Genomic DNA, 17,569 nt, shown 5'->3' on the forward strand with positions numbered 1-17,569 from the left:
AAATACATGTAAAAATCATTTATTATAAAAATATTTCTACTTGTCTGATTTTGTTTAAAAATGTATCAATCGCCTACATTTAAAAATAAATTAAAAAAATCCTATGCATGTCTACCCCTTTAATAACTGTTCAATCCACGCTGTGATGATCCCAATCCTTTCTAGCCCTAACACTGACCAGTTGCTAATAATGTGCTGCCCTGTACATAGTCAGATAGTTCAGGGTACAGAATCCCTGACTTGGTATACAATCTATTTGGTCCATGAGATAGTCATTTAGCTTTTTCATACTGTATATATTTTTTTTTTAGAAGTCTTGATCTTAAGTGTACTGTCCTTAAATGGATCCCACTAAAGAGAATAGATCAGGGGAGGGCAACTCCAGTCCTCATGGGCTACCAACAAGTCAGGTTTTCAGGATATCCCTGCATCAGCACAGGCGGCTCAATCAGTGGCTCAGTCGAAGATCTGTACTGAAGCAGCGCCATGTACGACATTTACAGATTAGAATCATCCTTTTTTTTCTAACGTAATACGTGTTCTTGCAGTTTCAGCTCCCAGCAGGTCCCTTGCCAGGAGACGACGGCTAGTGAGGAACCGGTTCACCATTGATTCAGACACCATCATCTCCACCAGCCCCGATAAGGACCCCGAACAAGAGACTGAGCCCAAACCTCCGCAGCAGACGACAAGCAGCGGTGACACTGACCGCTGGGTGGAAGAGCAGTTCGACCTTGCTCAATATGAGGAGCAGGAAGATGTCAAAGAGACTGATATCCTCAGCAGTGACGATGAGTACTGCGAGTCCATTAAGGGAGGCTCTCCCATGGAGAAGGATCTGAGTGAGCAGCTCGAGGCCACTTCTGTCTCCAGCCAGCCGCAGGGCTGCAAAGTTCATAACACACTGAATACGCATGCGTCCCGTATGACTCAACTGAAGAAACAAACCGCATTTTCGGCAATGAATGGCAGCATTGAAAGCCACACAGAGGAAGTCATATGGGTGAAGCGTGAAGACTTTGTACCGGTCAGGAAACTAAACACCGAGATCTGAACTAGAGACTTGTCATGCTTTAATAAAAGGTCCGAGTAGGTGACGACCTTCCCCCTCCATGCCCTGTGGGAAGTGACCCTTTAGACTGCACACTTGCACACACAACATTGGCAGCTAGACTGGTCACCAAGCCACATTTGGGTCACCATAAAAACACACGCGAAGCCCAACAGTCCTTTTCCCGGTCAGCCGGAAGGGCTTTTTATTCATTTTTATTTATTATAAAAACAATCAGGGTTTGGACAGAAAGGGTAATTGTACGGCCGAGAAGAAAAGGTTAAATGTTTGTGGGATTCCTCCCGAGTCCCTGAAATCATGTAACGTTATAGCACAAGGAACAAAAGGGATTTCTGTTGTGAAACGTCAATCAGTCCTTGGTTCATGCTGCCTCGCTCCTTGTTCATGAAATTGCAGTGTTCCTAATCCTTTTCCTCTTCAATGTTAGACTAGCAGTGTATTTTCGGAGTGTTTGAGGGGTGCTTTCGGGTTCATGTTGTAAAGCGGTTTTTCTTTGTTGGAGTATTGCTGGTTATTATTTAATATTCATGTTTGAAATGCATAATTTTTTACATGGGAAAATTCTAACGATGCCAAACTCTTACCAGAGACCCAAATGTAACACTTGAAAGTATATATCTTTTTTTTTTTTTTGTATTTATACCTTTTTAAATGCAGGGACACCAGGGGGATATGGGGCATTTTACATTGTAAACCAACAGAATACAGATATCTAGTCTTTCATAGGGGATAGGACACAGTAGTTTTATATGCATATATATATTTAATAAAGAGAATCTCAAATGAAGACATACACATACTGTAGGTCGACAAATAACAGATCCTGTTTTTTAGGTCATTCTTACAATCACCAAGAAACACCGTACACTCCTTTACACGTGAGAATGAACTCATTACAGACTATTTTAATAGTACATTTGTGGCACCCAGTGCTTCTAGGTGCGGGTTTGTTACCATCTTCCAATGTTTTCTCCTTTGACCAATTTTGTTTTAAGAGCCACCAAAAACCGAGTAAATGACTTGGAATACAGCATTTTGACTACTTTTGAAATGAAAATGGAACATGTTTTATTTTATTGCATTTTTCACATTTGAAAAAAAAAAAAAAAAATGTTGTGAAAAGGGTTTTTAATTTGAAATCTTCGTGTTGTGATCACTCGCTGGAAATAGCTCCTTAATCTCTTCCTCGCCAGGGGAAATGTACAGTGCAGCGCAGGGTGGGTTCAGGATTTTACTGGAACATACGGCACGGAAGGGGTTAGCACAGGGGTGGCCAACTCCGGTCCTCAAAAGCTACCAACAGGTTCAGGTTTTCAGAATATCCCTGCTTCAGCGCAGGTGGCTCAGTCAAAGACCTGTGCAGAAGCAGGGATAGCCTGACAATGTTACCTGGTGGTGTCCCTTGAAGACTGGAGTTACTCACCCCCGGGTTAAAGGGAATTTACTTGACTAGCTATGGATCCATTGTGATGTGTAAGAGTATTTCAGAAAACATCAGCTGTTCCCTTGCTATTCTTTGCTGCTTGAAATCCCAGTGCATCTTCTTTTGATTGGTGTGACAGTGAATTTCGCTATCCATAAGCCAAGCTTTGGAAAAGGTTCTATCCTTTGTAACTCTATTGTTATTTGATATAATCTGCAGTTCACTTGTGTACGGCCCAATGAATAGTTTGAGGTGTAACAGTCCTGTAGTGTACTGTTCAAAGCAGAATATGGTCAATTGTGAAAAACTGGAACGTCTGGTGCTTTGAAGGTGCCATTCTCTGTACATATTGTTATGACATGTCAAACGTTCTTATATATTTCTTTTATAAGCTGAAAGAAGGTCTATTTTTATGTTTTTAGGTCTATGAATGAAAAGTTGTAAATGCTCGTCAAACAATAAAATACGAAAGAAATACACCAGCCTCTGCATTTGTGTATGGGATAAACTGCAGTCTGAGCATTATGGGAACTCTTGAAAGCCGACTTGTAGATTATTCCATTATTGTACAAGTCACATTACGTTTGAGAACTTCATTTAGCTCTTCAGACAAAACATACCATACAATTAGTTGTCCTCTTTTTTTTTTTTTTTTGACAAGTTCTTGGCTACCAAATCCACAGTCATTCCATGATGAGTCTAATTTGAACATTTATTTTGAGTTGCAATAAAATTGCATGTTGCTGTGCTGCTCACCCGAGAGCTGCTCACCCGAGAACTGCTCACCCGAGAGCTGCTCGCCCGAGAGCTGCTCGCCCGAGAGCTGCACACCCGAGAGCTGCACACCCGAGAGCTGCACACCCGAGAGCTGCACACCCGAGAGCTGCACACGCGAGAGCTGCACACGCGAGAGCTGCACACCCGAGAGCTGCACACGCGAGAGCTGCACACCCGAGAGCTGCTCACCCGAGAGCTGCTCACCCGAGAGCTGCTCACCCGAGAGCTGCTCACCCGAGAGCTGCTCACCCGAGAGCTGCACACCCGAGAGCTGCTCACCCGAGAGCTGCTCACCCGAGAGCTGCTCACCCGAGAGCTGCTCACCCGAGAGCTGCTCACCCGAGAGCTGCACACCCGAGAGCTGCACACCCGAGAGCTGCACACCCGAGAGCTGCTCACCCGAGAGCTGCTCACCCGAGAGCTGCACACCCGAGAGCTGCACACCCGAGAGCTGCACACGCGAGAGCTGCACACCCGAGAGCTGCACACCCGAGAGCTGCACACCCGAGAGCTGCACACCCGAGAGCTGCACACCCGAGAGCTGCACACCCGAGAGCTGCACACCCGAGAGCTGCTCACCCGAGAGCTGCACACCCGAGAGCTGCACACCCGAGAGCTGCACACCCGAGAGCTGCACACCCGAGAGCTGCACACCCGAGAGCTGCTCACCCGAGAGCTGCTCACCCGAGAGCTGCACACCCGAGAGCTGCTCACCCGAGAGCTGCTCACCCGAGAGCTGCACACCCGAGAGCTGCACACCCGAGAGCTGCACACCCGAGAGCTGCACACCCGAGAGCTGCTCACCCGAGAGCTGCACACGCGAGAGCTGCACACCCGAGAGCTGCACACGCGAGAGCTGCACACCCGAGAGCTGCTCACCCGAGAGCTGCTCACCCGAGAGCTGCTCACCCGAGAGCTGCTCACCCGAGAGCTGCTCACCCGAGAGCTGCACACCCGAGAGCTGCTCACCCGAGAGCTGCTCACCCGAGAGCTGCACACCCGAGAGCTGCTCACCCGAGAGCTGCTCACCCGAGAGCTGCTCACCCGAGAGCTGCTCACCCGAGAGCTGCTCACCCGAGAGCTGCACACCCGAGAGCTGCACACCCGAGAGCTGCACACCCGAGAGCTGCTCACCCGAGAGCTGCACACCCGAGAGCTGCACACCCGAGAGCTGCTCACCCGAGAGCTGCACACCCGAGAGCTGCACACCCGAGAGCTGCACACCCGAGAGCTGCTCACCCGAGAGCTGCACACCCGAGAGCTGCTCACCCGAGAGCTGCTCACCCGAGAGCTGCTCACCCGAGAGCTGCACACCCGAGAGCTGCTCACCCGAGAGCTGCACACCCGAGAGCTGCACACCCGAGAGCTGCACACCCGAGAGCTGCACACCCGAGAGCTGCTCACCCGAGAGCTGCACACCCGAGAGCTGCTCACCCGAGAGCTGCTCACCCGAGAGCTGCTCACCCGAGAGCTGCACACCCGAGAGCTGCACACCCGAGAGCTGCTCACCCGAGAGCTGCTCACCCGAGAGCTGCTCACCCGAGAGCTGCTCACCCGAGAGCTGCTCACCCGAGAGCTGCACACCCGAGAGCTGCTCACCCGAGAGCTGCTCACCCGAGAGCTGCACACCCGAGAGCTGCTCGCCCGAGAGCTGCTCGCCCGAGAGCTGCTCGCCCGAGAGCTGCTCGCCCGAGAGCTGCTCGCCCGAGAGCTGCACGCCCGAGAGCTGCACGCCCGAGAGCTGCTCACCCGAGAGCTGCACACCCGAGAGCTGCTCGCCCGAGAGGTGCACGCCCGAGAGGTGCACGCCCGAGAGCTGCACGCCCGAGAGCTGCACGCCCGAGAGCTGCTCACCCGAGAGCTGCACACCCGAGAGCTGCTCACCCGAGAGCTGCTCACCCGAGAGCTGCACACCCGAGAGCTGCACACCCGAGAGCTGCTCACCCGAGAGCTGCTCACCCGAGAGCTGCTCACCCGAGAGCTGCACAGAACAGGCGTTTTTGAACATCATGATTTAACTCCAATTAGACTAAAACAGGGATGGCCAACTCCAGTTCTCAAGTGTTACCAACAGGTCAGGTTTTCAGGATATCCCTGCTTTGACACAGGTGGCTCATTCATTGACTGCACCACCTGTGCTGAAGCAGGGATATCCTGAAAACCTGACTTGTTGGTAGCTCTTGAGGACTGGAGTTGCCTATCTCTGGTCTAAAACATGTATTTTCCTACACACATTACTATGTAATGTATCTGTGAGCTCCAATTTATGGCACTTCCGCCATTAAAACTAGTAAAACGCCAACTAATGCACCGATTAAAAAAAAAAACATAACATTACATAAGTTTTCTATATCCTCAGTGGTAAAACTTATGCTTAATGACTGCTGTGTTCCCCAAATTCTGTCTCTGTCGCTGTTAAAGGAGTATGCATGTACACATGTGTATACATTTATTTACGGGCATCTTTCTCTTTCACGTGATCATATGTAAAACGTTGTAGTGTTTTAATGTGTAGTCTAGTTTCTGGTGATATTGGAGTCGTATGCTTGGAAATGTTGGACATTGCAAAAGCTTTGCTTACAGTTTAACCAATGTATTGCTGTAAGGCTTGTTTTTGATCTAAACGCAGCATACTTTTTATATACCATATTTCCTGGACGCACCTTTTTTCACATTATAACATGTCTGAAATCGGGATGTGTCTTAGAATCGATGACTTTGAAAAACGGGTGCCGGTATTTTCAACTGGTTCCTGTACCAATATAGCCGCTAATGCGATGCTGCCTTCTACTATTTGTCTCCCGGATCCTGGTTGGCTGCGCTGTTGCCGCGTTCTGTTCCCCGCACTTTGGTTGGACGCTCATAATCATTGGCTGAATCGCCGAGCTCTCACCCCGCTGTCCCGTCCAATCCCCTAGCTACTTTATGGCTGTGTAACATCAAAAGAGTCGCATCATAAGTGTCATATTAAAGTGTCATTAAAGTGTCTACAAGAGTTAATTTTGGAGTGAATCATCTCTGGATGTTTTCTTTCTTTATCTTTAATCATGGATGCATTCTGAATATCTGGTGGAGTCCAGATCTCCTTGCAGTTATCCAGCTGCACTGAAAGTCAGGCACTGTCCTGCAGCACATCTCTCTATTGATATAGTGAAGGCGTCCCTATCTTAAGGCCTTTCCATATATCATACCCTTAGATTCTCTACCGTGTCTCAGGGGACTAAGTGGGCCCTGGGGGTATACCTCTGGCCTAGTCCCTGGAGCATAGCTCCGTGGACACTACCTGCACCTTCAGGATCCAGGTCTTGACTCCTCGTTTCCTGTCCAGCAGGCAGTAGTCCTTCCTCCTTCCAGGAGCAAACCAGCCCTCTCATTGGCTATTGGGGCATCACCTGGCAGCTGCTCCCTAATCCTCATGGGAGTTGTAGTCTCTCTGCTGCTGCATTAACATTGGGACCGCGTGCGCATAGGGCACTGCACATGCGCGACTCTAATGGCTTCCGCGGGGTGCCCTTCACCTGCCCAAACCAGTAAAGCCCCCTAACGTCCAGCCGTCGCTTTTGCGCATACGCGACTCTGCGCGCGCACGTCAAACATGGCAGCGCCCTGCCGCGGGAGCCACCAGCGAGCCCATCGCCCTCTCTGCAACATCCCCCCTGCATCGAAGGTAAGGGGGGGGGGGGAAATAGCGGAGGGACCGGAGGGGGCCTGGCTACACACACACACACACATACACATATACACATATACACACACACACACACACACATATATATATATATATATATATATATATATATATATATATATATACACACATACAGCTTAACCCCGTTATAACACGATCCGTTACAACGCAAATCCGCTTATAACGCGATGCAAGCGTGGCTCCCAATTTTCCTTTTTATGAATAATTTACAACACGATTATTTGTATCTTAAATAGTTTATTGTACAATGCATACAATTGTACATTATTTCTAACGCGATCCGCTAATAGCCCGATGTGATTCTTTGGACCCCAAGCACAGCGTTATAAGGGGGTTGAACTGTAATAAATATATATATAAACAAATCAGCGCTGGAAATGGCACTAAGTGAATCAATAAGTGATAATAATAATATAGTGTAAAGAATATCAGGCACTAGTCAGGAGAATGTAACATAGGATGCAGCTCTAAAGAGATATGCCTATCCTAAAGAATTGAAAAAAAAAGAAAAAAGCGCAATCCATGTAGCTGTTAAAAATATAGGGAAAATGTAATAAAGGCAATGAAGGTTGGTTACTGATAGTATAAATGACACAAATACAGAAATAGCATGACAATAAAACATCAATATATGTGAATAAAAAATAGAGTAACAAATAAATGTCCAAAACTGTCCAAAAAATGTCCAGAAATTCTATTGTGAGGGAGTAGCAGTCGATTGAAATAAAGCACTTATTGCCCGACAAGATGGTGATTGAAGCAACAGTGGGGAGTAGCGTGACTGATATATAACAAATGTGACGGTAGATATAGCCGTGATAAGCTGTGGGATGTTTCTTGTAAATAGGATCCAAGGGAAAGGCAGAGGGGGGGTAAAGGAACGGTCTCACCAAATGGGTGTAAACGCGATGAACCCCAAGGGGTGTCTGCATCCCTCCGTCAGCTGCGCCTGCCAATCTGCGACGCAAGTATACCGTGTTGCTGATCCGGGTAACACTAGAGAGACTGTCCTGTCTCCTGTATACCCCCCTCACGATAGCCAGATTCCTCCAAACAAAGGTTGATGCAGCAGATAGATCTTTACTGCTGTACTGTTGTGTTGAATCCCACCACACATATGCTGACACCTTCCTCTCAGATGCCGGTATCAATCAGACTGCTGTTCGCCACTTCTTACTCCTCTCACGTTACTCGGCTCTCCTCCCACAATCAGCTGGGGGACACAGTGACGTAACCTACGCGTTTCGTCAGCTGTTGCGCCGACTTCTACAGGGTTGTGACCTAGGGAGTAGGTGATGGACTTAAATAGAGCTCATTGAAACCTAATAGGTTAATTGAGGAGGAAACTTGATTTCATGCAAGAGCCCTGTGACTTCAAAAAGAAGCATGATATAATCATATTCAAAATACAAAGTTAAGGAAAAACAAAAATATAAGGCATCAATTAACTAATCATAATTCAAACAATAACCAATATAAATGTATATATAATATATATATATATATATATATATATATATATACACTAAAACAAATTTTAATCTTAAAAAATATATCTATAAAAAATAATATATGAAAATATAAAAAAAAATATACACTAACTATGAACAATTGGTTGTTATTTGAATTGGCAGTAAAGGATCAATAAAAGTAAATACGAATGTATATATAACCAAATAAAAAGTATATAAAAAAACATGTACAAATTAACCACCAAATTTCTGCAAATCAACACAGGCTATATAGCATGTGCAGATTTGCATACATGACATATTATTGCCATGAACATCGACTCTGTCTCGGACATTCAGTGGCGACCATCATATTTATGGGCCACTTGTGATATCACATCCCTATATACTTGTATCCAACACTCCAACACTCCAAAGGCCTGTCAGCGGTAGAACATTTTTTTATTTGGTGATAAGGGAATTTCTGAAACACAATATACATTTATTCTTTCTATTATAGAATTTATTTTGACACAATTATTTTTTGTTTCAATCACAATATTATTGTATACAATTACTAATGGAATTAGTATGGGCACTGAAGAGGGACGAGGCCCAGTTCCAAGTAGGCTGGTGAGCGGTGCAGGTCAATTGGTCTGACATCATTCACAGGGAGATTTGGAGAGGGGCCCGGGTTGCACAGGCAATGGAGCGCAGGCACAAAAAAGTTCAATATGGTACTGGGAAGGTTTGTGTTACAATTTGGGCATTGGGTGTTGAACCACCCTGAGGTTCATTCCATAAGTAGCGGGTTGTTTAGGACTGATGGGGTTCATCTGTAGGACATTGGGTCTGATTTATTTAATAATACTATCCAAGATGGGCTTGAGAGGGTTCTGGCGGTGTCACGGCAGCTTCTGAAGGGTTATAATATACACACAAAAATATCTCTGGGTTGATTTGAACACGACTAAGATATGATAAATTAAGTTTATTCCTTGAAAAAGGTGAACACACACAATATACAAATAACATAGTATGGACAGTTACGTGGGATGGGGCAATGAAGTAATCTGGATCTGGATTAGCAATTCATTCAGCATACAGGATAAAAAAACGAAGACATTGGGCATAGAGCTTACAATCAGTTGGATAGGATTTAAGCCCTATACCCTAACATTGGGTGCCACCCAATTACCCCTTGCGAACTCACGTGAGAAGCGGGGTAATACCTGCCCAAAGGGGTGGGCATTATTCTAATCAGGGGCTCATTTCCCTAGCCCCGCTCCCAAAAACTTAGTGTCCCCTAGTCTGCCCTGGACAGGAAAACCTTTGTCTGAAGGTGTGATTTATAAAACCTACAGAATTACTCATGTCCTGCTCTTCTCCGCCCTAGCATACACAAGCAGGGTGGGGGAGCCTTTGATCAGGGGGCTTATTGTAGACCTCTTGTTGCCCCCTGAGCATTAACATACCATATGGGCCTTTAGCTTTCCCGGGCTTTGAAATACCAGGGATGCAGAGTAACCTTTTAATATTAAACATATATAAAAAATAATCTGTTCTGTGGGTCTGAGCGGGCTGAAATTTGCCAGGTCCCCATGCAGGAGGACCCTTGCCATAGTGGCCAAATATCAGCCTTCCACGACCCCCAGAACCGGAGATACCAAAACCAAGTTAAAATCCCCTATTAACTTTAATGCAGGATTCTCCGCTATAGGCTAAAAGAAATCACTGCATTTCACTCTTCCATTGAAATCAATGGGCTCCCCCGCTATAGGCTTTTAATGGAGCAACTCCGCCATTGAAGTCAATGGGAAAACCTAATTTTTCACATTTACCCATACTCCGTCTGGTTGATCGGAGAGGGCTGGAAATTGCCATGCAGTCATGCCGGAACAGTGACTACATGCTGCCCAAATCCCAGCCCTCTGGAACTTACGGAACCGGAGTTATGGGTTTTCACTTTATACGTTTTTGGACTTAGCCGTTTCAAAGCCACGCGGCTTTCTTCCATTGGAATCAATAGGGCCGGCGCCACTATAGGATTCAATGGGACCTCCGCTACCATTGGAGTCAATGGTAGGACCCTCCTGGCCAGCGCGACCCTTTCTCGGGGCAAAAATAATTTTATTCCGGGATGCCCTAGAACCAAAGTTTCCCATGCCAATTAGTCGTGAACTTGACCGAGGCCTGATCAAAGCTCTTTTCAGACATTGTTTCCACTCTTGCGGTTTTGCGGTCTGGCTGGCTGCCAGCTCGTTCCTGGAGGTCGGATTCGAGGAATTCCCATTGAAATGCATTACTCCACTCACTTTCAATGGGGAAGCTCCGCTCCTCCTCTCGAGCGCCACCTGCAGGTCTTCTCGGGTATTGGTCCTAAATCTATGAAATCTCCATAGGATGGGGCTTCAATGGCGACTGCAAAGGTGGGAAATGGGACACAGGGCAATAAACATGTAAATGCGTTTAACCCTTTCCCTCCCGACCTGATTCCAGTGTATGGGGTTGGTGCATACACTGTAAAGGTACAAACACCCATAATTGTACCAATATACACATCTAGCAAATAAAACACAGTTTGCCATGAGGCAGGGGAATAAAGATACATGAAATCCTTCTAAATGTGGGAAACATGATAACCAAGGGACATACCTTTTAGTTGTGAAGCAGGGGAACATATGTATTATCGGTACATTTCTGGTTAACCCCTCACCTCCCAGACGGTGGAAGGGGGTGCCTAATGGGGATGACCCCTTTATTACTCGCTTAGCACCCCCCCCGTCACAGGCGGGTCTGGCGGTATTGGGCTAATTTAAGTGGGGTTTAATTGCCCCATAGGTGGCAGCAGTGGTGGGGGTGTAAGAGCAGTTAACCTTACCAGACCGGGCTCTTTGATCAGTAAAGCCCAGTGGTGGCTGGGAGTGGCAAGTGGACAGGGCTCATTTAAACATGAGTTCCTGGGACCCATTCTCACCAAATGGCCAGGCCGGGTGGGGTCCAGCATGGGGGGGGGGGGGAACTTACAGGCCAGCAGTTCAAGGACTTTGGGACTTTTTTTCCCAATGAGCAAGCACTCTGGCAGGGGGTAGCACTTAACAGGATATTTAATGTTTTAATAAAAAGCTGCGACCATGTACCTTTAGACCTTGTCTTTGTGGTTATTTATGTATTTGGTTATGTTTGAGTTTGGGTCACTGGGAGTAGAGGGGGATGGGGGGAGAGAGCTTCCTCTCTCTGGTTGCACAGTTTAGAACAATGAAATCAATATCATATTTACTGTTTAAAATTGAACTGTTGGAAAATGCTTTACAATATTTTTTATGATTATCCAGAAAGATTTTACTCCCAAGTAAACTTGGAGAAGTACAAGTCCCTGTCTCATTACTGAAAAGAGTGTCAAATGATTGTATATTAAGTGCTCGCATTGAGTAATAGTTAATGGTTTTACCCCTTTGCTGTCATGAATAACCACAATATACAGTGTATGTGTTTTGTAATAAAATACTAAAAATTGGCAATAACTTTAGAAAGCACCTAATAGTAACCCCTTTCTTCTGTTGTATTGTTGACAATATTTCACTGGTGTTATGTGATGCTTAAACTTCAAACAGCACTAAAATATTTTTTTACGGTGAGATTTTAAATATAGCCAAATTTACTCCAAACACATAGGTTCCTTAATCCAACAAATTACATAATTCCTATGTTAAATAAATTATGATACTTGCAAAAGTAAATAAAAAATTAGGCTAGAATCAAGTTTTTTTTCAAGAGCACAAAATAACTTGTGTTAAAACAAAAAGCTGGATCTAGCACTTTATAATTTAGACCTCATTTCTTCATAACATGACACACAAAAAAAACATAATTATAAATAGAATACTGTAAATATGGCATGAAATAAAACTTTTTTCTATTTAAGTTCACATTATTCAACTACATATAAATGTAGCGATTAGGTTTAACACATGAATACATAACATATTCCCCGCTGTTCTGATTAGATAAGGGTTCCAAATGTAAACCAATGGCTCCAGGAGATACTGTGAACCCTGCTTTTCTAACACAAACTAACTGAACAATTCAGTAGATGCAGCTTGTCCTGGTTTGGAACAGGGCTTACAACGCAGGTACAGTACCTACTAAATACGTGTAATAGTGCAAGTATAGCCCTAGGGCCTCTACTAGAAACTACCTTTTCAGGATGAAGACAGTAACAGGGAGAGGTGACAATAGCTGCAGAAGGACAGAACATTGCAATAATGGGGAATTTAAATTTGCACTGGGTTAAATGTCTCCTCAAGGTGTGATGCCGAAGTAAATATGCTAAACGCCATACATTTCTGCTTTTTATAGCTGCTAGTTCTGAATCCCCCCCAAGAAGTGTAGATCTAATACTAAATAAAGTGCGGAGTTGGTACGATTAATGGTAACCATTGCAACACACATGGAAATGGTCACACATAATGTGATCTACTGTAAAACACTGCCTGGGGTAAAACCTGCCACTTCAACATTCAATTTAAAAAGGTGAACTACTGTACATACAAATAAGGGAACTGGTTGAACAGAAACTAGAAGGCAAATGTAAAATACCTCAAAGCAATGTTTAATCTATTTTTAAAAGATAGTTGAGGCCCAGAATAAATGCATACCGTAAATAAGAAAAGTAGCAAAAAGAACGACACCGCAGTGTGATAGCAAACAAAGGGTCCCTCTTAGGCTGTGTCCATAGAAGGGCGGACCGCGCTGACGCGTCCATACGCTGCGCAATCAGACTGCCTAAGGCAGTGATCGCGCCTATACTGCGTGCGGGCGCGTGCACGCGGAAGCGGGAGGGGGCACGCGATGCGCGTGAAATCAGTCAAAATTGATTTGTCGGGCGGTCACGTGAGCGGTTCGCGCAATGAGGGCGAACCAGCTCCGTGACGTCACTGACCCACCCATAGACACGCCCCCGCACTCCTCTGCACGGCTGCTGTGTCTATGGACGCAGCCTTAGTGCTACAAGGACAGCATTCTAAATATGGAAACAATGTCTCAATGAGAGCAATCACAGAGGAACTATCTAAAAATGTGATCAGTAATACAGAAATGTCTTTAAATGAAGTTCGCATGACCACTAGATGACCACAGGGACACAAGGTCACTACAGAAAGACTACATTCATTATTGGCATCTCTCTGCATTACAGAGGTGTCGAATCTCTGCACTTGTCACAAATCTACAGTTTGTGGCTGAAGATTTATTAGGCTAATCGATAAATGAAACATTAAAAAGTCAGCGGGTGAATGGTGTTCTTCCAGGAGTTCTAAATGAACGTGTAAACATTCAAATGCAAAGTTCCTACTGTAGATAAATATACTGTCGCTGGTTCGGGACAAGTCAGCTTGTGTTTCGCAGAGTCTGGGCTTTTCCTGGCTTCTGCATTCTTTGGGAAGGTCAATAAAAACGTGGATAAGGATGATCTACGTAACCCTACCCTCCAGTGACTTTCAAAAGCTTGTTGGTAAAGTCACCAAAGACTATTAGAAAATTGCAACAATTGGTTTAAGGATAGAAAACAGAGGAGAACTGGCAGGTCGGCTTTAATAATAGGGAAGCAAAAAGACTGATGTTCCTTCTAGGACTTGTGCTCACCAGGATATACCACAATGATCTGTAGGAAAGCATAGTAGCCAAAGCGTAAAACGTTATGTAACATACAGAAATTAAATGAATTTCACCTTGGAGTTAATGTGGACAGTTTACTGAAATCAGTATAGTTCAATGTGCAGAAGTGCTTAAGAGAGCGGGAGAGAGGAATAATGACAGGTATGTAATTTAAAGCAGCAAAACATTTAAAGTTGTGTAGTATTAGATAATACTTGCTGCATTCAAACATTATATATATTTTTTTTAAATCAAATCTTAATGCCATTTTTTATGAGTTTTAATGTCCCGGGCTCCCCGTGGTTGCTATAGCAGGCTCTGACACACATCTTTTGAGCCCTGCAGTGCGAGAGCTTTTGGAACAAATTATCACAAACGGGAAAGTGTTGCAGTGTTCCCAGCAGGAGACTATGGCTGAGTTGAAGGCCGTAACAATAGACAATGTAGCTTTAGTAATATAAGTTTATGTAACCCCTCTTTATTTCCCTATATGTATGAAAATGTATATACTGGGGCGGGGGACTGGTCAACCTCCACAGTAACTGAGGCAGAATATTCAGCCTGCAAAGAACCAGGCTGGTCAGACAACGCAGCGGGACACGTAGCTTATAAATAATAGTACTATAAAGGTAGGGAACACATACCGTAAATCACAAGCAGTGGCCTTCAATGTCAGGAGACCACAGACATCACTTAAGGCGATATACATGCAGTATAATAAACCTCGTGGCGCAAATGTCCCACAGAGTCACTTGTTCAGTCCTGTGTGCGAAGTTAAAGCTGCAGTTCAGGGTTTTTTTTTTTTAATTTATTTTTTTACTTCAATAGTTTCATGTGGGCAATTTCTAATTACCTAAAGAACTGTATAGCTGCAGGTCAATTCGTTCTCCATGTATTGATAGGCGAAATTTGGTGACATAATTAGTGAAGGGATCTGTTTTTCTTCTGCTTCTGTCACTCAGTGGAAGCTCAGGAATATTCATGAGCACTCCTGCACTGACGTGCTGAGGGAGGGCAGTGCTGACAAAGGGGTGTGCCAGGGCTTGTGACAGGACATGAAGGGGCAGTGCCTTAGCAAATGGCTGTTAAAATAGAATACAAGAAAATTGGTCTTTCAAAGTTGTTTTTTTAAAAACAGAAAATGCTAAAAGTATTTTTTCTTACTACAGAACTGATTTATTAAAAAAAAACACACATGCAGGATATTGACTGAACTGCAGCTTTAAAGGGCCACTGTAGGTGCCGGCAAAGCGTTGGAGCTCGTGTAGTGTTATATAATTTAAATGGTTGTAGGCCTGTTACTTTACAGTGAGTGTAGTGCCCACAGCACTTGGAAAGGCTACTAATACGTTTGTAGGAGCGATCTCCCAGCTTTCTTCTGGCTTTATGACTCACAGCTTTGAACCACAGCTTGCACAGGCTCTCTTCCTTGCCATCCTGCTGCTCTTTTAGACTCTGCCACCTTGCTGTCTTGTCCACTGGGCTCATCAGGACAGGTCCTCTCTTCTCTTTCTCTCACATGGGTCTCCCTCTCTGCTCACTCTTCCCTGCCTGTGTATCTCCACCCTCCCATTTCCATGACATCTCAGCTCCTCAGAATTAAATAGGTTTATTCGTTTCTTCTGCTCTCAGCCATTCGCCAGAGAGTATGTCCATCAATATACTGTACACTTATCCCCTGTGGAATACAGAGCAAGTTAACTCCTTACATCCACCGGGGGGCAGTGCGTACACATAAATGTGCTGTATACTCAGGGGTGTTACACTTATAAGGCTAAGTCCATAGTGACTTAAGCCGTGCGGAGGCGCGCTGAGGGAAAGCGGTGCTTTCCCTGGCCTTAGAGCGCGCGCCGTCCGTGGGCGTGTCTGGGGGGCGGGCCAGTGATGTCACAGAGCTGGTTCGCCCTGATTGGGCGAACCGCTCACGTGACTGGCCCTGTGCTCCCGTGAGGGCCGAAACGAAAGATTTTTTAAGACACACGCTTCCGCAAGCGTGCGCGAGCCCCTGCTAAAGCCGGTCTCATTGCGGCTGCAGGGGCTCACTGCCGAGCAGCAGCGCGCCTCAGCACGGGTCAGCGCCTAAGCGCTGACCATGCCCGAGGCCTAATGCAGCTGTTGCTGTTGTTACCTAATGCAGCTGTTTTACCACTTGAGCACTGACTGAAGAATTGACTCAAAGACGGCCATTAGGTTAACCCAGGGAGCAGGATATTTGCTGATCGTTCACAGGAGAACCAATCAGCAGCTTAGGTAATTAGTTTTCATTAGCTAATCAAATGCTGCTTATATTAAAACGAAAAATAAAGTGCCGCGAGGGATGCTGCTTTAAAGCATATTTACTTGTAAACACATAATAATGCCATTGTATATAAGTACAAGGTTAGCCTGCATCGTGAACACTGTGCAGAGTTCTGATCACTTCAATGCGAGTGCAACAGAAAGCAGAAGGTGAACGGTTCACTGCACTGCCATCCTGTGGAACTCATTACCTGTGGATGTAGTGACTGCACAATGTGTTAATGGTTCTTAAAGAGTTTTGGACACGTTCGTGGAAGACAAGACGTTAATGCTTATATCAAGACTGTCAGTAGCCCATCCTCACAATATGAGTCGTTGTACAGCTCCTTCTGCTTGAACTGGATAACAGGGAATAATGCTCCATGGATCTCTACTCCCGCTGGAAGCGTTTGGTGCTGCCCCTGTCAGAGGCACAATACAGGATTTGAATAACCATTTGTTCTGATGCACAATTTCCGGAGCAGGGTTTTTGTCCCTTGTTTTTAAACCCACAATAACTTATTTAATTGTGGATGCACAATTTGTATTACTTATGCTCTAATAAAGACACTCTTCTGACCAGCAGAGGGAAGTATTTCCTTACAAATAAGGAATGTGGAGACTTGGTTCATTTTGCCTGAACCCATTGGCAGATACTGTAGGTAATATAGTTTTAACGTAAAATATTGTAACATATAGCCTGGTTTCAGAATGTACCACACATTTGTCACTTATACTAGCGTACTAAATTTAAACACTTTTGAAATACAACTACCAGATTGACTTCTATTCGGCTGACAAAAAAACAAACACGTATATAAAAACGTCATGGGTTTTACGTATACTGCGAAGGAAAAGCAATGTTCTTTAAAATCTCCACTGTGAGATACCAACTGTGCATCAACATACAAACTTACAGTAGATTAGAACCATTTGGCTCACCAAGGCTGAATCTATTCCTGCTCTGGCCATTTAATCTTACGTGGAGGACTATTTAATAAAACTTTATGGCTGCAAAACTTGGGGAAAACCAAAGCAAAAGTATAGCGCTGGATTTACTGTATCACAGGACAAACACCAACCCCCAGATTCGTCAAGCTCCGTTACTGGTTAACGCACCCAAACAGGCATTTCTAAATTCCCTTACTTTAAGCTATTTAATACTTTACTATTTCAGTATTTTCTCAACAAAATGTGCAAACACT

At 44.9% G+C, this 17,569-nt stretch overlaps 1 protein-coding gene across 2 annotated transcripts in view; it reads left to right on the forward strand.

The window, feature by feature from the left end:
- The window catches only part of LOC142491389 (rho guanine nucleotide exchange factor TIAM1-like), a 61,073-nt gene extending 58,101 nt beyond the window's left edge, over positions 1–2,972 (forward strand). For both annotated transcript variants that reach the window (XM_075593902.1, XM_075593903.1), the window contains one exon: positions 549–2,972. In XM_075593902.1, the coding sequence (XP_075450017.1) occupies positions 549–1,054 (506 nt within the window). In that variant the 3' untranslated portion in view covers positions 1,055–2,972. The remainder of the gene's footprint in view (positions 1–548) is intronic.
- The last annotated feature ends 14,597 nt before the right edge of the window (positions 2,973–17,569 follow it).

Source organism: Ascaphus truei, chromosome 3 (assembly GCF_040206685.1).
Source record: "Ascaphus truei isolate aAscTru1 chromosome 3, aAscTru1.hap1, whole genome shotgun sequence".
In the NCBI taxonomy this organism is placed as follows: Eukaryota; Metazoa; Chordata; class Amphibia; order Anura; family Ascaphidae; genus Ascaphus; species Ascaphus truei.